This window comes from Phodopus roborovskii, unplaced genomic scaffold, assembly GCF_943737965.1.
Source record: "Phodopus roborovskii unplaced genomic scaffold, PHOROB, whole genome shotgun sequence".
Classification (NCBI taxonomy): domain Eukaryota; kingdom Metazoa; phylum Chordata; class Mammalia; order Rodentia; family Cricetidae; genus Phodopus; species Phodopus roborovskii.
The window spans coordinates 24,000,912-24,024,112 of NW_026125052.1; the positions used below are offsets into that span (position 1 = coordinate 24,000,912).

Here is a 23,201-nt window from a genome sequence, read left to right on the forward strand (position 1 = left end):
CCGACTACGGATGGAAAGAAAGAAAGAAAGGAAGGAAGGAAGGAAGGAAGGAAGGAAGGAAGGAAGAGAAAAGAGAGAAATAAAGGAAGGAAGGAAGAAAGGAAGGAAGAAAGAAAGAGAGAAAGAAAGGAGTTGCATTACCCATGCCTTGAGAATCCTGTGTCCTGGGGTAGTACAAAGATTTTACAGTTTCTGAAATCAGTCAAAAGCACTTCAATACAAAAGAGCATCAGACTCTTTAAATAAAAAGCCATAGATTTATTGTAAATCCAGAAGTACCGGAATGTCACTCCTACAGAACAAATCAGCGATCCTGTGTTTTTCTTTTCCCTTCCCAACATTTACAACCCTGATTGTTGACATACTGAAATTGGGCATACATGTTCTTGCATCATGCAGTAAACAGAACAAACTTAGAGCAGACCCCTCAGAAATCAGTTATAAATATTAAATCGTATTGAACATTCGTAGTATAAAATAGGTCGTAAAGTGCTGAAGTCACTGATGTCTGCAAAGCTGCCCACAAGCCTAACGCGTTTCTCGGGGCCGCCCCACAGAGCTTTGCTACATCCACCTTGTTTAAGGTGTGTCCGGCTTTTTTGGACAGACACTCTGTCTTCAAGTCACTCACCCTCCCCAAAGTTTTACAGATTATCCCATTTCTATGGCTAATAAGATGCTGTATAAAAGGTAGCCAGCCTGTGGTGAGAACTACACCACCATCATCTTAAGTGCAGAGAAAGATCCAAGCTTGTGTGTACCTGTTGTAACCAAACTAGGCTTGTTCGATGTTCCCCCTGAGTTGTCTTGAACAGTAAAGATGAGGAAATACTGAGCGGCAAGTACCGGCCACCCAGTTGGGGAGATGCAGTCAAACAGGCAAGAAGGCAGCCCCCCTCATCCTCACACTGCCCCCTTTACAGAGAAGTGCTAGAATGCAGAACACTATACACACATGTAGTGGAACTTGCCAACAGCAGTGACTAGGTACCTGGTACCCATGGCAACTTAGGACAATCGAGTTCTATGGAAGATGTAAATTACAACTTGTAACTTGTGATAGTGACAGAAACGTTTCTTTTACTTCAGATGAAACGAAGAAATGCCTCAACAGTTAAAGATTGAATAACAACAACGACGACAACAAAAAACTCAATGTTCCAACAATTCAATAAAAGTATAATTCTGGTCAAAGAAGATCCTCAAGTATTCTTAGGTGATAATTTAAAAATGCAGGCTATTTGCCATCCATTACCCCCCACCCCCTTTAAATAGCACACCTTGCCTTTAACAACGCCAAGGACTCATTACAGCTCGGGCTGTCAGGAGATTAATGTTATGAGACTAGAAATGCTCTCTGAAGAATTTTAAGAGCTGCAGAAAGAAGGTAAAAGAAAAAATGCTGTGTAGCCAGGTGGCACACACCTATTATCCCAGCACTCACTTGAGTTTGAGGTCAGCCTGGGCTAGAGGGAGTTCCAGGACAGCCAGGGTTCCACAGAGAAACCTTGTCTTATAAAACCAAAAAGAAAAAAGGGGAGGGAGTGTGTGAGTGTGTATATCATCTTTTATTTATTCTGATTATTAGGGTTTTTTTTTTTAACATTTTAACATTTTTTTGTGTGTATGTATGTGGGCACATGCATGTCATAGCATGTGTGTAGAGGTCAGAGGATGACTCAAAGAAGTTGGTTCTCTTTCTACCATGTGGATTCGAGGAATTGAACTCAAGTCGTAAATCTTGGCAGCAAACACCTTTACCCTTCTTTTGATCATTCTAATCATCCTAGAATAACTTAATAATAAATAGCCGTTTAAATTAAAAAATACTACAGTCACTTATTTCTTCAGGAAATGCGATTTAACATTTCAATTGAAATACTTGTGATGGCTGGACATAAAAAGAAGTAGCAATCTTTGAAGTTCAAGTTGTTACACGTTTTTAATTTTTTTGCATATTAATCAAATGCTTAGTCTTAAAGAATTGCCTTCTTTCTATGCAATACTGAAAAAACTCAGAAACAATAATTTGTCAATTTAAACCTAAATAATTTTTCGAATTGCTTAAAAAAAAATTTACCTATATTTCTGAAAATCGGCAACTTTTTTTAAATGATTGGAGATTGTTTTTTTTCTTTCTTTTTGGAATGGCCAGTTCATTTGCATGACTTGGGCTGGATGTCACTTTATAAAATAATAGTTTACACACATGAGTAATTTGAACACCAGTTTGCCAGTTCATTGCATTGTTGTAGTGCTGGGATGTGAACCAGCGCCCTTCCATGCATCTTTGTATTGCTATTGAATAGGGCTGGATTCCTGTATGGAAAGTGTTTGGTTGTTTTGGTTTTGGCTTAAAGAGCAAGCAAAAAGGACTTACGGGAAAGGGAAAGATGTTGATACTGCTGTTCACACATGCATTCCCTTTATGCAGTTTTAAAGATGGGGCCCTGTGGTTGGCACCTGCCCCAGGGGCTCTTTTCCCAGGCAACATAGAAGCTATGACATGAAAATGTGTCACACTGGATCCATTTTCATATGAACCCTGTGCTCACATTTCCCAAGATCCATTTCCAGAAAGTCTTCTGGTATGTCCTGTAATGCCTTCCTGTGATGGCTGTCAGTCTGGTTTCCACCTGAATGAGGATGCTGGCATAGGCCCTTTTTACAAGGTCTTACCAGGGCGAGGCACACAGCAGCCAGGGACATGCCTGCTGCGCAGGAGTAGAAGGCCCTGCTGTAGATCTTGCTCTGGTCGACCAGTAGGCCTGGAAGAAAGCGTTGGAATTATTAGTGACATAGCTACCACACACACTCTCTCTCTTACCTGGGCTCCTGTTGAGTCCAAAATTTTCTCCATCTCTTAGCCTGAACTACTATCTTATTTGTTTATTTATTGTGGCAGGGTTCCACAATTAGCCTTAACTGCCCTGAAATTCCCTGTGTTCTACCTGGCCTTAGACTCACAGCAGTGCTCACATGGTGATCCAGTAATGTAAGTCAAGATTAGAACCCATGTCTGCAAGTCCAAGCCTCACGTGTTTTCTGTTACCTTGCCTTGTCTAAGGCTAGAGGGGAACCGTGTACATTATAACCTTATTGACACATGACTTTTGGATTAATGGAACTACAAAATCATTGTGAGTTATTTTCACTTTTTTTTTCCAGACCCAGGGGACCTGGAACTCATTATGTAGCCTAGTCTGGCCTCAGGCTTATGATCGTCTTGCCTCAACCTCTCAAGAACGGTAAATTATAGTTTTTCACCACCATGCCCAGCTCTTTCTTCTTAAGAAAGGCTGAAACAATGGCTCAGAGGTTGAGAGCATTGGCTGCTCTTCCAGAGGACCCGGGTTCAATTCCCAGCACCCACATGGTAGCTCACAACTGTTTGTAACTCCAGTCCCAGGGCATACAGTGCCCTCTTCTGCTTCAATAGGCATTGTATGCACATGATGCACATACATATATTCAGGCAACACCAACATACATAAAATAAAAATGACCACTCCCTTAAATTTTAAGGCTTTTTAGTTCCTTTCTTTTTAAAACCAAGAGGGTTACCTATTGTAATCTCTAAATAACTAAAATCTAACTCAAGTGTAAAAATGGAAGCAGACTTTACAATCGGTCCCATGAACCAAGCCAGCACAACTAGGAAGATTAAAGTAGACAGATTTGTATTCTGTGTTTTTAAAGTAACTGGCACGGGCCGTTGAGATGGCTCAGTGTGTAAAAGGTGCTTGCTGCCAAGACAGACAGTCTTGAGTTCAGTCCCTGGGACCCACATGGTAGAAGGAGAAAAGTGCCTGCCCCAGTTGTCCTCTGACCTCTACATGCACGCCCATAAGTAAGTGGCACATGCATACCCACAAATAAATGAGGAAAAAGCAATTTAATTACCTGCCAAGGGTGGTCCTGCCAGCCCTGAAATGCTCTGAATGAAGACATAGACTCCAGCTGCAGATGACATCTTCTCGATTCCAACGACGTCATCCTCGGCCAACAGTGGGATGTGGGTCCCTCCTATGGTCCCGACCATGATGCCAAAAAACACACTACACGACATGAGACCCCAGAATTCAGTAGCAAAAGTGAAGGCGAAGAGAGACACTGTCAGTAAAATGACGCATATGAGTTCAATGTAGATCTTCCGAATGGGCTCTCTGTTGAGGACAAACCCAGCCCCGATCCTTCCGAACACTTCAGCAATGGCCATTGTAGATAGTAAGAATGCCGCTCGGTCACGGTCAATGCCTAGACTGATACCCAAAGGGATGATGTACAGGGAAGGTGCAAAGAAGCCGAGCGTGGCGAAGAGGCCAAACAAGGCATAACAGATGAAGCTTCTCTCTTTCAAAATAGAAAAGTCTAGCAGTGGGGTTTCCTTCGGGCTGTGCTTGGGGCCAGCCACCAGGGTCTGTTGCTGCTCAGCCCTGGCTTCCTGCTCTGTGTTAGCTTGACTAGGCACATTTTTTGGTGAGGTAGTTAACTCTACTCCTGAGTCGATGGAGTCTATTGAGGTTCTTGTTTTCTCATTTTCAAGCATATATTGCACTTCTCTCCGGGGTTCGTGAGTGATTGCTTTCGGTGACTCTGGTCCTTGGATAGTGATTGGTCTTAGCAAGGCGCCACAGACCACGATATTTAGCTGCAGTAGGCCCACGAAGAGGAGGCTGTATCGCCAGCCAATATGCTCCTTCAGAGCTGTGATGGCTTGAAGAGACAGAAGCAAAGAAAGGGAAATCCAAGGTCAATAATAGACTTCAGGTCCAGTAGGCAATAGCCAGGAGAAATATGGATAAAAACGTAATAACAAATTTTGCTCAGTTAGGATGAATGCAAATCATTCTAGACTATACTTTGGGTGTGGGGGGGTGGGGGATAGTTAAATGTATATTTCCATGTGGAGGTCAGAGACCAATGCTGGGTTTCTTTCTTTCTTTCTTTCTTTCTTTCTTTCTTTCTTCCTTCTTTTTTTTTTTTTTCTTTTTTCTTTTTTTGGTTTTTCGAGACAGGGTTTCCCTGTATTGCATTGTAGCCTGTCCTGGAACTAGCTCTGCAGATCAGGCTGTTCTCGAACTCACAGAAATCCGCCTGTCTCTGCCTCCCAAAGGCTGGAATTAAAAGCATGTGCCACCACCATCTGGCACTTTTTTTTTTTTAAATGCAGGTTTTTTGACCACTGAGCTACACTCCTGGCCTCATTACTCTTGGAGACAGACCCTCTTTTTGAATCTGGAATTTGGCAAGACTGGTTGATCCCAGGGATTCATCTGTCTCCATATTCCTGGTGCTGGCAATACAGGCATCTGCCACCATAACCAGCTTTTCACATGGCTGCCGGGGATCCAAACTCATGGTCTTATTCTTGCATTGCATGGCGACATCACCCCAGCCCTGTAGACTATCCTTTATTCTGTATTCTGGTGTGTTTTATGAATAAGAAAATGTATATGCTTATTATAATATATATATGCTTAAAAACTGTCAGCCTAGTTTTCTGAAAACTTTGGGCAGTGTTTTTTCTTTTTTCTTTCTTTCTTTTTCTTTTTTCTTTTTTTTTTTTTAAGACAGAGGCTGAAGAAGGAGGCTACATTAAGGTTCAACAAGCCATGGCCTACAGGCCAAACCTGACCCATTGTCTCTTTTTTGTTATTAAAACTGGACTGGAATTGAACCAGGTTTGTGCACTCCTATAGTCTGTGGATGGATGCTTTGTGCTGAGTCAGTAGAATTGAGACGCTTTCACACACACACACACACACACACACACACACACACACACACACACACACACAGAGAGAGAGAGAGAGAGAGAGAGAGAGAGAGAGAGAGAGAGAGTCCCCAAAGCTGAATGGATTCTCAGGGCTGAGAATATATGTTAGTGGTAGAGTACTTGCATGCAGGAGGTCCTGGGCTCTACTGTCAGGTACCACAAAAATAAAGTATTTTGTTTTTATTTCTCTCTGACCTTTTGTAAACCTAATCTATCCAACTAGGAACCATATCACTATACATCCTATGCACTCCGTCTTTGTATCTATGAAGTAAATAAAAAATAAAACAAGAAGTATTGGCCATGACCCTCACTGTGATGCCTGCCTGCCTGCCTGCTTTTCTGCGTTCTGACTCAAAAGTGTGACATTCCCTTTTGCCTGTCCCTTTTGTGGATAGCAAATTGCTAAGCATGCCTGCCCTGACACCGTGGGCTTTCTCAGTGGTTCTGGAGGGTGGCCCACTCTTTCTATGGATGTTTGCAGGCCTCTGTTGTGGACCAAAAGATAGACTTTCTCTCTTCCCTAGCACTTATGGGTATAGTACTCAAGTGTCTCCTTGGTCCTATCCTTAGTGACCTAGTACTGGTCTCTCACTGTGAACCCAGGGCAGAGGCAGCTCAGAGGGAGATGGTCAAGGAGGGCTTGAGTCTCTCACTGCAGTGAAACTGCAAAAACAAAACAAAACAAAACAAAACCCCCCAAAACCAAAACACCAAACTTTTTGGAGATTTTATTTATATTTTATGTGTGTGAGTGTCTGTCTGAGTATGTATCTGTGTACCACATGTAAGCAGTGCCCTCACAGGCCAGAAGAGGGCATCAGATCCCCCAGAACTGGGGTTACAGATGATTGTGAGCCACCATGTGGGTGGGTGGGTGCTGGCTATTGAACCTGGGTCTTCTATAAGAGCAGTTAGTACTCTTAACCACCAAGCCATCTGTCCAGCTCCTTGGGTAACATTTCTTAAGTATGTACCAAATGCCAGGAAGGGTGCCCAGTGCTAGCTGAAAAATACACTGTTTCTACCCTCAGGGAACTCATGGTTCATTGATTCTTTCTCTTGTCAATGTTTTATTTTTTTAAAAAATGGGAACAGAAGGAGAGAATGGCAGCAATACGCTCACCCTTCACCTAAATTCAACAATTAACATGACTTCTGACTGTGCGTACATGCGTGTGTGTGTGTGTGTGTGTGTGTGTGTGTGTGTGTGTGTGTGTATGTGAACATACAATTATCTGACTCACCTGAAAAAATGCAGGTATTATAAGAATACCTCACTCCTAATCACTCCTGCTTGCAACCTTGCAACCCACCTGATGCAGTCATCAGGCTAGCACGCAGCAGCACTGTGGTAGAATGCTTGCCCAGCATGTAACCAGGGAAGAAAGGAAAAGAAAGAAAGGAATTTGGGCCCGGAAGGTTATCTATCTATTACATTACTTTCCTTGCATTTCATGGATTAACATTAAGTTGGGGGGAGGTAAACCAGGGATAAAGTGAGATAATTCATGCACACGTATGAAAACTGATTTTGTTGGCGTAATTTAAATCTACACTGAATGTAGCTCTTTTGGAAAGGGAGATGATAATAATATAAACGGTCCAAATTACCAAATAATTTAGGGGTTATCTTTTCGTGTTTCAAGAAAGTCTTACCACCGATTATGTACCCGTTTATGTAAACTTGGACTAAGATAACATGGTGTGAATTCCTAAAATAGGAGAGAAGGAGGATATCCTAAAAATGTGCTAAAGAGAGAGCAAGTGACATCTCATTACGCAGAGCGAGAGTCACCCACACTGTCGGCCCAAGTTAGTACAGCAATGGCACCAGAGTGGCTTTCCTGGTCCCCTGCTAATGAGCTACTGTCACTCACCTACCTGGTGCAAAAGCAAACACAGCAAAGCACTCTCCCGTAGAAGCAACCGCAGTGACTACTGAACGCCTTTTGTCAAAGTACTGTGACAGAATGGTGACAGTTGGAAGGAAACTAAAGCAGTACCCCAAACCTGTAGGTGAAAATCAAAAAGGCAAGTGAGAACTATACATGGTCCGAGCCTAGAGGGCATCGTTAGTGTGCAAGGAGCTTTGTACAAAAGTTGTATGCTGTGGGGGCCAACCCATTCATTCTACAGAAAATGCCAAAGAAAATGGATTTCATCTCAGGCCTTCAGTTGGTAGTGCTTGCCTAGCATGCATGGAGCCCTGGGTTTGGTCCCCAGGACCACGTAAAACTGGGTGTGGTAACACACACCTGTAACCGCAGCGTTCAGGAAGGTCAGGAGTTCAAAGTTACCTTTGGTTACCTTAGGCATAGTCAGTTGGAGGCCAGCCAGGGATATAGAAGATGGTCTCAAAAATAAGGAAGGAAATGCCGCGACGGTCATTTAGGGATACTAAGATATAACAGCTGAGGACCGTTCTCCTGAGCACCACAAATTTATACAATTAATTCACAATGGGATCAGTCAGTAAAAGTAGTTTCTGAGTAATATTTGAATTTGAAATGAATGTCTTTTGTCCTTTATTCTTTGGAGACTTGCCTCATGATCTCCCTGCCTGAGCCTAACTCTCCAGTGATAAGATGACACATGCTTGTCTGGCCAACGTAGTCTTTTGATGTGTGCAGAACTCTACACAAAGTTTAGATTCTGCAAACTGGGTGGACACTTAAATATCACCTACCATCAGTGAACTCTTGGATACCCCCAAGAATAAGTGTGGCATACTGCTTTCCCCATACAAAGCACAGGGGACTCGGAACTGAGAAAGGCCAGCACAAGAACTTAAGTCTCAGATTGTGAAAGCGATGCACTTTGGCCTCAAACTAGAGAAATGAGAAAAAGTCTCTTTATTATGAGTAAATTTTTTTTCCTCCCTACATCAAACAGAAGTTCTTGGACACTTGAGAATGTATTTTTACATGGGGACCATATCACCTGGTTCAAAAATCACTGATCTCAGACATAATCAACTTGAAAGAAAAAGGAAAACGTATAGCTGGCATTTTCATGTTCCACAGTCTCCGCTTCAGCCCCCAAATAAGCACAGAAAGACATATTAATTATTAAACTGTTGGCCAGTGGCTAAGGCTTCTTATTGGCTAGCTCTGTCTTAATTATTACTAACCCATTTCTATAAATCTATGTATTTCTACATGGCCTTATCTTACCAGAGAACTCCTGGCGTGTCCTGTCTTCCCCAGGCTCTACATGGCAACTCTCTCTGCCTACCTTTCCCAGAATTCTCCTCGTCTTCTAGCCCGCCCATCTTCCTGCCTCTATCGGCCAAGCAGTGTTTTATTCATCAACCAATAAGAGAAACATACATGCAGAAGGACATCTCCCATCAGAGAAGAAGAAATACAATTTGGGTTCAGTTTCCTCCCTCCCTCCCTTCTTCAAGTGGAGCAGAACTCAGAGCTGTGGAACCAGGGAGAGAGACCCTCACCTGAGATGACCCCGATGGAGATGTACATGTGGTAGACCCTTTGGGAGAAGGATGCAGCAACCATTCCTGTGCTGATAAGCAGCCCTCCCGCCATCACCACCATCCGATGGCCAAAGCGGTTGCTCAGGACTGTGGAGAGGGGAGCTGCAGGGGCAAAGGAACAGAAAGTAACCTGTTAACCTGGGCTTCTTGCTGACTTTGCTGTGATCACTTCCGGCAAGCTGTGCATTTGAAGGGGCGATTGTAAGAACCTGGTGTGTTTCATGCAGCAGCTATGGGTCAGGCCAGAGGTTATTTCAGCATTGGTTTCGATTTAAAACACAAAGAGCCAGGCCTCTTGGTACAAGAATGCAACCTTAGCTATTTAAGAAGCTGAGGCAGGAAGATTGCCAAGTTCAAGGCCACCCTAGACAGAAATTTAAAAGAAGGCTGGGGATGCAGCTCATGGGTAGAATAGTTGCTAGCAGCAGCCAGGTCCTGGGTTCAACAACAAGATAACAGGAGGAAAATGAGGGGCTGGGACATAGCAGGGGTAGAGCACTTGCCCAGCACAAACAAAGCCTTAGATTCCAGCATTGATGAGGGTGAGTATACAAAATATACTTGTAGATGGATGATCCTGGCTTACCTCGTGCAATGCAAAGCTACACACCCATTTATTTGGGTCTCCAGCGTACCCTGGCTTTCCCTGTGATCTCTCTAATTGTTTTTATTTTCTGACATCACTGCTCCGGATTCTTTTAAGAGAATCCCGTCTGTGGTCGATGTCTACTTAGTTCATTTGACTGTCCGGAAAACAATCCAGGATGGAAATAAGGCCGATTCTCAGACATGTTCACTTAAAAGATAGCAGCTAACTCGGAACACGGAGAAATCTTAGTTTGCTTGGCTTCTATACACTCCTTACCCCGGGCCACTGAAATCTAGCAAATTCCTTCCTGCTCACATGCTACTTAACACTAGCGTAAGGGCAGTAAGATATGTGAGCCACTGCGAGTTGGGTCAAAGAGGAACACACTAGATAGAAGGGATGGGAAGGGAAAAGAAAGAATTCTGTTGGAATTAGTCTACACATTACTGTGAGTATACAGAATGAGAACATGTATTTTTAAACTTCTAACATTGTATGTATGTTGTATGTGGGAGAACCAGTGGTAGCTGGAGGAGTTGTTTCTCTGCATTTACCACGTGGGGCTCAGAGATTAAACTCTATCAGCTTGACCACAAGCACCTGCAAGCTTATATTGATAGCTGTGCTGCTGAAACCACTTCTGCATAGTGAGATCTCTTCTCAAAAACAAACCAACAGGATAGAGCAGCCTTTTAGGATGTTATATGGCCAAAATAAACTACACTCAGAGACTGGTTCTAACTTCAGCAGTAACCTCACAGGCGATGTTGCGTGGTAGTGGGTGAGTGAGGGAAGGTTTTAAAGGCAGCCTGGCTGGCCTCCTGAGGCAAGCTCAGCACCCTGTCCTCTGAGGGAAGCCGTGGTGTTGCCTATTACAGACAGGTGAGCACGAGACGTCGGCATGTATGTTCAAATCCGTCCCATCCACTCAAGAGTTTATTTATTTATTTTATGTATGAGTGCTCTATCTGCATTTACAACTCTATGACAGAAGAGGGCATCAGATCCCATTACAGATGGTTGCAAGCCACCGTGTGATTGCTAGGAATTGAACTGAGGACCCCTGGAAGAGTAGCCAGTTCTCTTAACTGCTGAGCCACCTCTACAGCCCCAAATGAGTTTCCTTTTAAAGACACAGAGGGGCTGGAGAAGTGGCCCAGCAATCAAGAGCACTGACTGCCTTTCCACAGGACTGGGGTTCAATTTCCAGTGCCTACACGGTGAATCAAAACTATAACTCCAGTTCCAGGGAACCCTATATCTTCTTCTAGCCTCCTTTGTCTCAGGCACACCCATGATGCACAGATACACATGCAGGCAAAACATCCTTAATCATTAAAAAAAAAATGAGATGCCTTATGAATTTGCCTGTTACCCTTGCTCAGAAGCCATGCTAATCTTCTGTAGGGCTCCATTTTTAGTGCACGAGCTACTGAAGCTAGCGCCTAGGGACTTTTGGGTGTCGCTTTGTTAGCCAGTCACTACATCCGTGGAGAACTGGGGTTTGCCACTGTCTTCAAAGACTACTAGCACCATGGATATTATAGGTATCTCACTTGTTCTTTTTGTATGGTGCTGGGAATCGAACCTGGGGCCTTACATGTGCTAGGCAAGCATTCTACCTCCCAAGCTGCAGACAGTATGTATCTAATGGGTGTGTTAGACTAAAGACATTACAGTTGGCAAACACGGCCTTTTAATCAATGTCTCCTAATGCTTGCCGGTCCCCAACCCTCTGAAAGCTGAAATCCTTAATCGAGCCTAGACAGTTCAACAGGAGAATGCGTCACAGATACACCGACTGCTGTCAGGTAGGCATATTAAAAGGGCAGGTGCACAGGCTAGGCTTGTGCTGACAGATACACTGGTACGTAAATGTTAGCACAAACACACATACTGGTATCACCCACATATTCACCTGTAACTGTTAACACCAAAACACATGTCAGTATTATTCGTGTACTCACCTGTAAATGTTAACACAAACACACATATTGATATTATCCATGAGATCTTGCTGTTGGACTCATCAAAACTGTCCATTAAGTCATTAAAGAAGACACCGAATGACTTGATGATGCCATAGGTAAAGACTTCAACGAAGAAAAAAGAAATAGCTACTGCCCAGCCCCATCCTCCATCAGGCACTTGGGTATACACATTGGCTCTGGAACAAAGCTTCGGATTCTTTTGGGTCATTCTTGATCTGAAATTAAAACATGAGGAAAAGAATTCAGACCAGCAACATGAGGGTTGACCATTCTCCTCTCTTCTCTTCATCTTTGCCTCTCTTGTGAGGTGGGGTCTCACGCAGACCAAGCTGGCCTTGAATTTGAACTCACTATGTATGCAAGGGCGACTACATCCTGCCTTCACCTTCTGAATGCTGGGATTAAAGGAAGGTCCATACCACCATACCGAGCTGATCTAATCATCTTTAGCAAACATAACTGACAAGACCTATTTATTAAATATTCAAATCATGTCGAGTTAAGCATAGTCTTATACAATCTTATATCTATCTTTGAATAATACATGGGGCCCCACAAAGAATTTGAAAATAAGGCCCCCTCTGTCATAATTAAAAGGGAAGAACAATAAACAGACAAGGAACCTGAGGAGAATAGTTGAAGGCTCCCTTGAAGGACGCAGAAGGCTCACTAGACCAAGTATCCATGCTGATGTCAAAGAATGTAAATTAGGTAAAGAATATGAACCGGAGCCAGGCATGGTGACACTCACCTTAGTCCCAGCGCTCAGGGGGCAGGGGCCAGCCTGGTTTAAAGATTGAGTTCCAGGATAGCCAGGGCTATACAAAGAAACCCTGTCTCAGAAAACAAAACAAGAGAGAGAGAGAGGAAGAAAGAAAGAGGGAGGAAAGAAGGAAAGAAAGAAGGAAGAAAGGGAGGGAGGAAAAGATGCATTGGCCACGTGGCATGCTGATAAGAAAGAAGGAAGCCATTCACTGAGAGGACACTGGAAGGTGTCTGCACCTTCCAGGGAACAAGCCTTGTAGCTTGTGATTCCCTGTGCATTTCTATTTAGTACCACTGCCTATTCAGGTCACCCAGCCGGCCCTTCTAGCTCCCATTTTCCCCTCAGTAAATAGCATCCTGATTAGTATTTTGGTGTTCCAGGTATAGAGGTTTCTTTCTGGACAAAAGACAACTCTCCATGAACACCTAAGAGTTTTCTGAACTTAGATTCTGTTCCTCAAAGTTGATCACCAGGAGCAAATAGATTTTAGAACAGATGACAAATACTTAACATTAGCTAAATGAGGCATTACAGCCCCGAGAGGCCCTGAGCATGTCAACTTTACCAAGTTACCCCTGATCTCATTATGGCTTTCTGTTCAAACTACAACAGACTGAGCAATCCTGAGCCTTAAGGCAGCTAAGTAAAAGACACTAATTTGCCAGGCTGTGGAGGCACACACCTTTATCCCTGCACTTGGGAGCCAGAGGCAGGCAGATCTCTGTGAGGTCGAGGCCAGCCTGGTTTACAGAGCGAGTTCCAGGGCAGGCTCCAAAAATTCACAGAGAAACCCTGTCTCAAAAAACCAAAAACCAAACAAATGGGGGATGGGAGCACTAACTTAACACTGGAGGGAGGCTGGGTCAACGTCTTGTTGCTAAAAGCAATTTAAAGAAGGGTGGGTTTCTTTTGGCTCACAGTTTAAGGATGCAGTCCAAAGGTGGGGAAGTCAGTGGCCTGAGAGCTAGTCACCCATAGTCAAGAAGAGGAAAACAATGACTCTCTGCTCAATTGGCTCCTTCTTATATTTTTGGTTGTGAGCTTAGCCTTCAACAGTTGAGCCATCTCTCCAGCTTCTTCTTACACAGCCTCGAGAGGGCCTACGCATTAAGGAGCAGCTTCCTAGTCAGCCCAATCCTTCTCAGATAAGCCCATATGTGTGTTTCCAAGAGGGTTCTAGAGCCTATGGAGTTCATAGGATAAACTATACATCCTGGAAATTTTCAAAATGGGTATATATATTTTTAGCCCAACTAAAAAGTAGTGTTGCATAGTGATACCTTAATGCATAGTTTTAGGGGTTCATACTGACAGAAGGGACTCTTGTCTGGATACATACACAACAAGATCAAGGCTAGTCTGGGCTACATGAGATCCTGTCCCTAAACAAAACAAACTACCTTTCCCCTTCCCAAAACAAACAGTAAAGGATTATGAATTTTTCAGGTTTTTCAGGATGTTTACGCAGCTCTTCTCCTGACTTAGGTGGCCATATTCACACAACTAAGGCCTAAGGCAGAGCTGCTTCTTTCTTTTCCCTTTGCAGCGCTGAGCATGGGATACAGACAGGGCCTCGCACAAGCTAGGCTGGCCGAGTGAAAAAAGACATGGGGTGTGTTAACAGGCCTATGCTGACTGCAGCAAAGGGCTTTAAGGCTGCACATCATGCCTGCCAGCGAATGAAAAGGCAGCAAGGGTTGGGAAAGAGCTCCAGCATGGAGTCTGGGCAGCTTCAGGACAGTCAGTAGTGTCCTGGACATGGAAAGCATTCGGTCTACGATGGGAGTCGGGAGTCTGCCAGCAGAGGAGATCTCTATAACACTCCTCCTCATCAGTAGTCTCTCCAAAGCCACCCTGAAGACAGGCAGCTGGGGCAGTCAGCTGTGGTTCAGGAGACAACAGAATAAAAGTACTTCCTGGCTTTGGCTTTGGGACAGTGGTTGTCCCTGGGGAAGGGGAGGCCATAGTGGCGGTGAGCCTGCAGCTGTCAAGGCCTTGGCTGTCGTTCGAATCCATCTATTGGACCTGTTCCTTGTGAAGTCCACAGGGTCCTTCCTGCTAAAAAATAAACCCTTTGGCCACGCTGCATTGTGTGTGTGTGAGTGTGTGTGTGTGTGTGTGTGTGTGTGTGTGAGTGTGTGTGTGTGAGTGTGTGTGTGTGTGAGTGTGTGTGAGTGTGTCTGAATCACTTTGCTCTTTCTGAAGGATAAAACCTACTCATAATGAACCCTACTTTCCTCGTACCTCACAATCCGATCCCAATCTATCTTGGTAGCTTTTTTCCTTCTGATTCTAAAACTTGACTCACCTGCCAAGGTCAAAAAAGGCTCCTGCTGGCTACCCTGCCTTTGGCCATGTCATTTCTTGAAGTTGCACGCAAGTCTCTGGAGCTGCTGTGGCACCCTCCACAGCCCTGCTCACCATCAGGGTTCCTCTGATAAACTCAACTAAGGTGGTCTCGTTTTCACGTGAGAGGAACCACTTAATGCGAAGTCATTACTTTCATGCATTTGTCTTACTTGCTCAATTAGATTATAAAGTCACAAAATCTGATTTTCATGTCTTGACTATCATACCTAGCTTCTCTCTCTCTCTCTCTTTCTGATTGTTCTGTCCTGGAACTCACTCTGTACACCAGGCTGGCCTTGAACTCACAGAGATTCTCCTGCCTCTGCCTCCCGAGTGCTGGGGCCAAAGGTGTGTGCCACCATCACCTGGCCAGAAAGTCTTAATGGTGTCCTCTGGACCAGCTTGAACGGAAATATGTTGGGATAAAGATCCCAGGGAGACAAGTTGAACCTTTGTCGATTAAATTATGTATTTTATGTGGACGGGAAGAACTACACTGTAGCTGCAGTTTGAGCCACACTGAAGTCCCCACCTACACCAGAAGGTTGTGTCCAGACAACCTCCAAGTTCTGTTTGCAGCTGCTCATACCCCTCTCGAAACCGCTGGGTGGTGCTAGGGTTAGCCTACAGCCTTCAAAGGAAATCAGAATTTCAGGAGATTGAGGCTGCAGGGGAGTCCAAAGTCAGCTTGTTCTCTTCCTCATTGGCAAAACAGGGAAACAGGTCCAGGGAGGTAAAGGTTTTGGCCCCAAGAGTCCAGAATCAGATTGTGTAGGCCAACAGAGCAACAGACTAAAGGCCAGGGAGGGAAGTGCTTTCTACGTTTATTGGGAGGAAGCCATTTTTGTCAAAGCACCTTTGTGTTTTTGACAGTCTCAAGCTGGTCTCTTAACTACTGTGGAATGGAGGAGGACCTTGAACTTCTGAATCTCCTGTTTCTGACCCTTCTGTTTCTCCAAGACCTCCTAAGTGCTGGGATTGTAGGCATCAGCCATCACACTGGGCTTAAGTGATACTAGGGAGCCAGAGCTTCATCCATGTTAGGTAAGCACTCTAGCAGCTGAGCTATAACCCCTAGCCTGACAAAGCACTCTTCAAAAAAAAAATGTTTTAATTACATTAGCTTATTTATTTACACGCATGATTTGGGAAGTGCGGGGTGTATTCATGCCATAGAGAACATGTGGAGGTCAGAGGCCATCTTGTGGGAGTTGGTTCTCTCCTTCCAGCAGATGGGTCCCTGAGACTGAATTTAGGGTGTCAGCTTTACCTACTCAGTCACCACACCACCCCCAAAGTACTCTTGACCTCCACGTACAGAGGTCTTAAACTGTTTAGCCACACAACCGTGTGGCTTGGGGTGGTCAGTTCCCATCTCTGGCTTGCCCTCCTCTTCAGTTAAGAAGTGACTGGAGAGTCCCTTGGATGTTTTTTTTTTTTTTATTGAGACAAGGTCTCTCTATGTAGCTCTGGCTGTCCTGGAACTTGATATGGGCATAGACCAGGCTAGCCTTGAACTCGTAGCGATCTGCCTGCCTTTAGCTCCCAAGTGCTGGGATTTTTAAAAGCGTGCTCTACCGAAGCCAGCAGTGACTGGAGATGCTCTCACATAGTCCAGCTTTTAGAAGCTGACATTTTTTTACCTTAGCATTAAGCTCTATTCATCAGCTGATTTTTCAGGCTGAACCTAGTGGGCGGCCCAAGGAAACTGAGGTAAGAGCAGAAGTGTAAAGCCTGGGAGGGTTTTGCCTGGGTGGGTGTGAAGCAGCTGAACACTAGACTTGCTCTGTGGCAGCTGCCAGAAGACAGCGAACGTCTGCCTGTTTATTTTTGGAACACCCCCCCCCCCCCCCAGTGATCAGTTCCTTTGCTTGCGCTTTAAAATCCCGCTTTCCATCTATGCCTCTGCTGTGGCTACAACCAAATGTAACTTTCACTTATATTCATACTATAGCTCCAGCTAGCTTCAAGCTTGCAGCAATCTTCCTGCCTCGGCTTTCAAGTGCTGGGATTAAGAAGCATAAGGCAGTCATGCCCAATTCATCCTGGTTTAAGGGGGACAGAAATTGCTTCTTTATTCCTGGGATCATCATAAAGGTAAGATGGCCTCCCCGAATGAGTCTGGCGCATCCTATGTCCTGCTGTGGATGACTGTGAGCCAAGACCACAATGTAGCTTAGTAACAGAGGGGAAGCCACACCAGGACATAATACTGGCATGTAATATCTAACACTGACCATGAAAGCTTGGGTACTGTCAGGTGGTGGTGGCACCTGGGAGGCAGAGGCAGGTGGGCTCTGTGAGTTTGAGGCCAGCCTGGTCCACAGAGTGAGTTCCAAGATAGCCAAGGCTACACTGAGAACCCTGCCTCAAAAAACAACACAAAACAAAACAAAAAAGCTTGGGCATGCTAAGCATGCTACCTAACATGTGGGAGGTGGAGGCATAAGTATCTGGGGTTCAAGGTCACCTGTGGCTACCTAGCTAGTTTGGGCTAGTTCAGGTTAAAACAAGACTCTATTTCAACCCCTACCCAGGAGCAATCAACTACTCTTCCCAGACCTACTGCCTGCATAACATTTTGTGTATCACATATGATAGCTAAAACTTAATTAAACAAACAGGGCACTGTGGTCTGCTCAGAAGACTGAGGCAGGAGGATTGCCAGCTTGGTTACACAACAAGATTGTCTCAAAAAAAGTTGAAGTTCAGCCTGGGCTATACAGTACTGTCTACTTTCTTCCTCCCCCTAAAACAGAAAAACAAACAAATGAGCCCCCAAAGCAAAACAATAAACATTTAAAACCCAACAGAAACAAAAATAGTCCCCCCCCTCAAAGTTTACTGAACAGTGAATCTTGAGACACCCCCAAAGCCATGGACAGCTCATGCCTTATAAAGAGGAGTTGTAAAGCGAGGAAGTGTCTGTTGTAGAACAAGCGGTTTCCTAGGCCCTTCCCTTTCTTCTGCCATTCGTTCAGCAGGCCATCTAGCTCCCTGTCATCCAGAGCACACGTAACCAAGGCCTAACCTTTGGACCAGGCTACTCAAAAGCCTCTACAAGTAACAGAACGCAAAGGCAGCCTGCCGGTTTGGTGTTGTGGTTGCTCCTGCCGGGAAAGGCATTGGGGGACCTAAAGAGCAGGGCTGCATAAGCAACCTGATGATCTCTAGCGGCCACTTCTCTTCTTGAATTTCAGGGTTCACAACTGGTGAATTCTGAACCTAACTAGAGTCTTGAGTCCTGATCTCTCCTCCTAAGAAGAGGCAATTCCAGGGCAGGCCTTTGACCCTGATTGGCTCTGGTTACCACCTACAGAGAGGCCCGTGGGTTTATCTTCTACCTGGCAGAAATCTCTTGATGGCTAAATTTCATCTGTGAAAGCAGTCTCTATGGTATTTTCCAACTGGGAAACTCTGCTCATCTGACTGAGCTCCCGCTGGCTTCCTCCCATGGCCCCCGATGTCTTTTAGGAAAAAAGGCTGGGCTGTTTAGAGTATTTCCTAGTAGCCTTTGGTTATCTTAGTGTCTCCTTCAAGAATGAAAAAGGAGAGAATGTAAAAAAACAAAAGAAAAAAAAATCAAACAAAAAATGGAGCGTGAGGTTCTGTGCTCATAGAGCTATAGAGGCAGCCAGCACTCAGGAAGCCGAGGCAGGAAGTGAGCTATGAGTTTGAAACCAGGCTCGCTTACACAGTGAGTTTCAGGCCAGCTTGGGCTCCTCCATCTCACAGAAGGGAGTGAGTGGCGGTAGCACACCCTAAAAAAAATGGGCATCCTACAAGACTTGGAGATACGTGTTACCTGGGACCTTCCCTGTACTTTTTAATGTGTTGTTGTAAGGATTTGACATGAAGACATAAAAATACTGAATTATCAGAAAGCCTATGGGTTAGCCTAGGGTCGGTTCCGATCGAAGTTCAAGAGTCTTGGAAGGCAGTGATATGGCTGCTGTCAGCAGAACCAAAGTACTGGGAATCTCCTTCAAGGTGTAGCCTGGGGGATATGGCTTGTCGCTAGCCCCAGTTCCTGAGTGGGGGGATGCTTATTTGAATTCTCTCTATAAAAAAACAAAAACCCCAACTCTAACCTGGTAAGCTGCCTCAGCCAAGTTGAATGAATCACTGGCTACAACCAATTCATCCGTTTTGCAAGACCATTGAGTTGAAACCCAAGCCCCTAATTTAAGTGTCTTCCTCGGGAGTTCCACTGAGGAAGAGTCCTGTTTCTGGAAACCACAGAAGGAAAACTCGGGGCTAGTGGTACTCATTAAGATCATTTTTCCACTTGGCTGCATTGTTTATTTACGTACTGTCAGTTTCCATCTTAAACTCCCTTCCCTTAATTACCAGGAAAGGTGTTTCAAGGGTATTCTTCCCACCCCCAAAGCCACGTAATAGTGCTGGTACTGGGGAGAGCTCAGCATAGGAGCTAGCCACTCATCAGTACGGTTTGCAAAACCCAGTCAGATTACGGAGGCTGAAATCTCAATCGAAAGGTAACAGCCTCCTTCCGCAAAAGGAGCTGGCACAGTGTCTAGCTGTGCAAACAAAACCAGCTACCAGGTTAACAAGTTGTAATTGCGTTTCCCCAGTTGGATCCCCGAGAGCTTTTTCTATGGCCCTCCCCCCATTCTCGTGTTTGATGACATTTTACACGCCACCTAACAAAACTTCTATCACTTGTCTGCCGGGGTGCAGGGAATTTGAAAACAACCAAGAAGGAAATTGAACCTATTTCCTCTGCAAAATCGTTTCCCCCAGCCTGGAGCCGCTCAGCTCAGACACTTTGCTGCCGCTGGTAGCCCCGCGAACCATAGAAGTTGCGCGGGACCGACTGGCAGTAGGTGACAGTGCAGACCGTCAAGGTGTGGGACCCATGCTCCGAGGAGAAATCTGTCTGCCCCTAGGACTGCCCCGGGGAGTGGGGTAATAGGGGATGGAGACCTGGAGTCCCACTCTCCCTCGCCCTGCCTCAGTGGCGCCTTGTGCGCGCGCGCGAGCCTGGGGAAGGAAGGTACCTCTCTGACATTGGCGACGCGCAGCCAACTTCACGTGGAAAACCCAGAGGGTCTGAGACGGTTGCCGGACTCTCCTCACAGCCAAGGTCCTTTCACACCGGGTTGGGGACAATCAAAGTCCAGGCCACCCTTTAAGGTATTTCCCAGAACCCATCTGTCTAGGGTCATGGACATTCAGCTCTCAGCTGCTCACAACTGCCCGAGAGCGCGTCACCCCGGTGGCCCCGAGCACTCCCAACTGTCAGGCTATTTTTCGGATTAACCTCTTCAAAATGTGAGAATGTTAAGTGCTTTTCTCCTCCCCCCCCCCCGCGCCCTAAAAAAAAAAAAGGCCCCAACACTCATATTTAAAACAAAAACAAAAAACAAAAAAACAGCCCACACCCCCACAATCAAACTTTTAAGCATGTAAAATAATAAAAAAACCAACTCACCAAGTTAGAAGGGAAGAGAATAAACCCCAAAAGGCTCCCAATAAGGCGGAGGCTGGGCCTCCCGAGCCTTCTTATAAACCGCTCCGTAACATGAGAAAAGGTTTAACCCCTTAGGGCGTGGGCCCAAGTCTCTATCAACTTGGCTCTGGCCCGGAGCCTGGAGCACCCAGGCCCCCAACCCACGCCAGCCTCGGCCACCCGGGCCACACCCTCCCCCCGCCCCCCAACCGGGTCTCCTCCTCCCGGGCCGTGCGTGCCGCCGCCCGAGCCCCGGCCCCGCGTCTTTCTGCCTATCTCTTATCCTATACCGGCTGCAGCCGGTCTCCGCCGGCCTCGGGGGCGCGCCGCCGCCGACCATGTGCTGGGAGCGCCGAGCGCCTGCAAGGAGGGGGCCGGCCTGGTGCGCGCGCGCGGGCCCACGTGGATCGGGGCCGCGCAAGGCACGCGCCCTGCCTGCCGCCTGCCGGGGCTGGGGGTCACAGAAGGTAACCGCGCAGCCATCGCGAGTCGCCCATCCCTGCCGACGCCTCTGGGGTCCTTGGCCCGACGCCCTCATCCCCTCATCCGCGCGTGCCCGTGTGATTCCCGGCCCGATCGGACCCCGGCACTTGACTGCAGTGAGAGCGGGAGGGCGATCGAGCCCGGGGCGATCGAGTGCGCCCCGGCACCCCCTCTCTGAGCGCAGCTCCCGGGTCCGCCCGCGCCCTGAGGATCTGGGGAACCAGTGAGGAGGATGGGGGGCAGGGGAGGCGCGCGTCGGGGCTGGTTCCGCGCGTCGCTGGCCCCGGACTGAACAGGTTCCTTCCAGTTTGGGTGTGAGCAGAGCACGCGCGGGCTCCCGAGTTCCTCCTCCAGCCACCACTTCCCCCCAAAATTTCGTCAACTCGCGCGCCCCGCCAGTTCCCCTTCCGGGCATGAGGAGGGAGTGCCGCAGTGGGCCCCGAGGAGCCTGCCGCTCGGCTGCTGCGGGTGCATTGCCTTCCCCCGCCTTGGCTGCAGCCGCAGCAACCAGCATCAGCGCTGCGCTAAAGGGATGGAAAAAAGCATGGCTGAGTCAGCATCCCCCTTCTGCTCCGTGCGCGTGCACCCGCCCAGGCGGGAGGCGACACCGGCACAGGTGCAAGGCTGCCTTACCTCCGGGGAGGCCTCTATGGGGTATCGGGATCCCCACATCTCCAAGCCCCTTGACTCCAAGGTCACTATGAACTAAATGGATGCTGCCCGGGAATCCCGAGTTAGGAGTTTCTCCCGAGGACAACGTGCGCCTGAGGACTAGGGACAGTTCAGAGCCAGAGGGGGCGCAAAGTTGGTTTCCTGGACTCCATCACACATCTCTAGGGGAAATTTGGGAACTGCTTCTTAGCAAACGCTCTTCTCTATATTTCCCTGCCAAGTTCGCCAACCCCTTGGTTGGTCCTTGGTTGTGGTTCAGAGACTCTTTCTGACATTAGAAACTTGAGAGAACGTACTTTAAGAGTGCCTGGAGGGTCGCCACAGGGAGGAGCCGCCGATTCTAAATTTTAATAAAAACCCTCTCTTGCTGTTTGATTCCCCTACACACACACACACACACACACACACACACGCTCTCACACACAGTTGACGACTCAGTCATACAGTGCTGCTAACTAACATCCGGTGTGAGTTAAATGGGGAGCAGGTGTATTGATGCATAGTGTGTTACTAAGGCCACTGCAATCCTGCCAGGCTACCACTGAATAATAGCCGGCAAGTTCGTAGGAATAATACTTTTCCCCACCACAGACAGGATCTCAGGTAGTCCAGGCTGGCCTCAAACTTATGTTTGAACTCCTGATCCCATTCATTCATTCATTCATTCATTATATTTTATGTGCATTGGTGTCTTGCCATGGGTGCCGGATCCCCTGGAACTGGAGTTACAGACAGTTGCTGTAACTGGGTGCTGGAAGTTGGACAGGGGTCCTCTGGAAGAACAGTCAATGCTCTTAACTGCCGAACCATCTCTCCAGCCTCCCGATCCTATTTTTTGTTTTGTTTGCCTTTTTAAAGATATGACCGCACCAGCTAAACCACAACTGGCCCAAAACTGAAGATCCTCCTGCTTCAGCCTCACAGGCAGTGGGGCCACAGACTTTCCTCACGGTCTGTGATGCCTTAGGCTTTTGCCATCCTCCAATCTCAACCTGTGCAGTAGCTCTGACTAGAGTACACTCTGCCTGGCTAGAAATGGCATTAAGATACTGTTATACTATGTAGCTCAGGCTAGTCTTGAACTTGCAATCTTCCTGCCTCGGCTTCCCAAGTGCTGAGATTTCTGGCATGTTCCATGATGCCTACTTTTTCAACATCTTTAAAAATTAGACAAGCCTGAAGTCCCTAGCAATCAATGAATGATTGGCCCGATGAAACCTGGTTGTTGGAGGGTGTAACAATATTGTACTATTATTAATGCATTACTACTATTTTGTTATAATTTTTTGAATATTTGTGTTGTTCCTGATCCTGAATTAAGTGCCATCCATGTGATTTTGTTTGTTTGGATGTTTTTCCCCTAAGACAGGGTTCCTCCGTGAAGCTCTGGGTGTCCTGGAACTAACTTTGTAGCTGATGGTGGCTTCCAATTTACAGATAACTGCCTGCCTCTACCTCCCAAATGCTAGGATTAAAGGCATGCGCCACCATGCCCAGTTTGTTTGTAATTTTCTTTTTTAATAGAGTCCCGTGAAGATGACCTTGAAATCCTGATCCTCTGAATTTACACCTCCCAAGTGCTGGGATTATAGTTCTGCTCCAT

General features: G+C 46.3%; 1 protein-coding gene and 1 pseudogene across 4 annotated transcripts; both read right to left on the bottom strand.

The window, feature by feature from the left end:
* Positions 1-237: 237 nt before the first annotated feature.
* Slc16a6 (solute carrier family 16 member 6) lies at positions 238-21,244 on the bottom strand. 4 transcript variants are annotated; one of them, XM_051179600.1, is made up of 6 exons: positions 20,734-21,244; positions 11,832-12,070; positions 9,234-9,377; positions 7,664-7,792; positions 3,904-4,716; positions 238-2,768 (listed from the first exon to the last, which is right to left on the bottom strand). In XM_051179600.1, the coding sequence occupies exons 1-6, from the start codon at positions 20,979-20,981 to the stop codon at positions 2,518-2,520; spliced, it is 1,824 nt and encodes a 607-aa protein (XP_051035557.1). In that variant the 5' UTR covers positions 20,982-21,244; the 3' UTR covers positions 238-2,517. The 4 variants fall into 4 exon arrangements, with proteins under 4 accessions (XP_051035557.1, XP_051035568.1, XP_051035563.1 ...); XM_051179611.1 differs by lacking the exon at positions 20,734-21,244 and adding an exon at positions 20,426-20,634; XM_051179606.1 differs by lacking the exon at positions 20,734-21,244 and adding an exon at positions 19,992-20,257.
* Positions 11,205-11,305, bottom strand: LOC127221862 (uncharacterized; annotated as a pseudogene).
* Positions 21,245-23,201: the final 1,957 nt, after the last annotated feature.

Excerpts from the sequence above, each read along its gene's own strand:
- Slc16a6 (XM_051179600.1), bottom strand. The coding sequence starts at position 20,981 with ATGAGGGCGTCGGGCCAAGGACCCCAGAGGCGTCGGCAGGGATGGGCG. Across the intron at positions 7,793-9,233 it reads CTCCATCGGGGTCATCTCAG|GTTTGGGGTACTGCTTTAGT; the intron begins GTGAGGGTCTCT and ends TTTCACCTACAG. Across the intron at positions 2,769-3,903 it reads GGCAGGACCACCCTTGGCAG|GCCTACTGGTCGACCAGAGC; the intron begins GTAATTAAATTG and ends GCTTTCTTCCAG.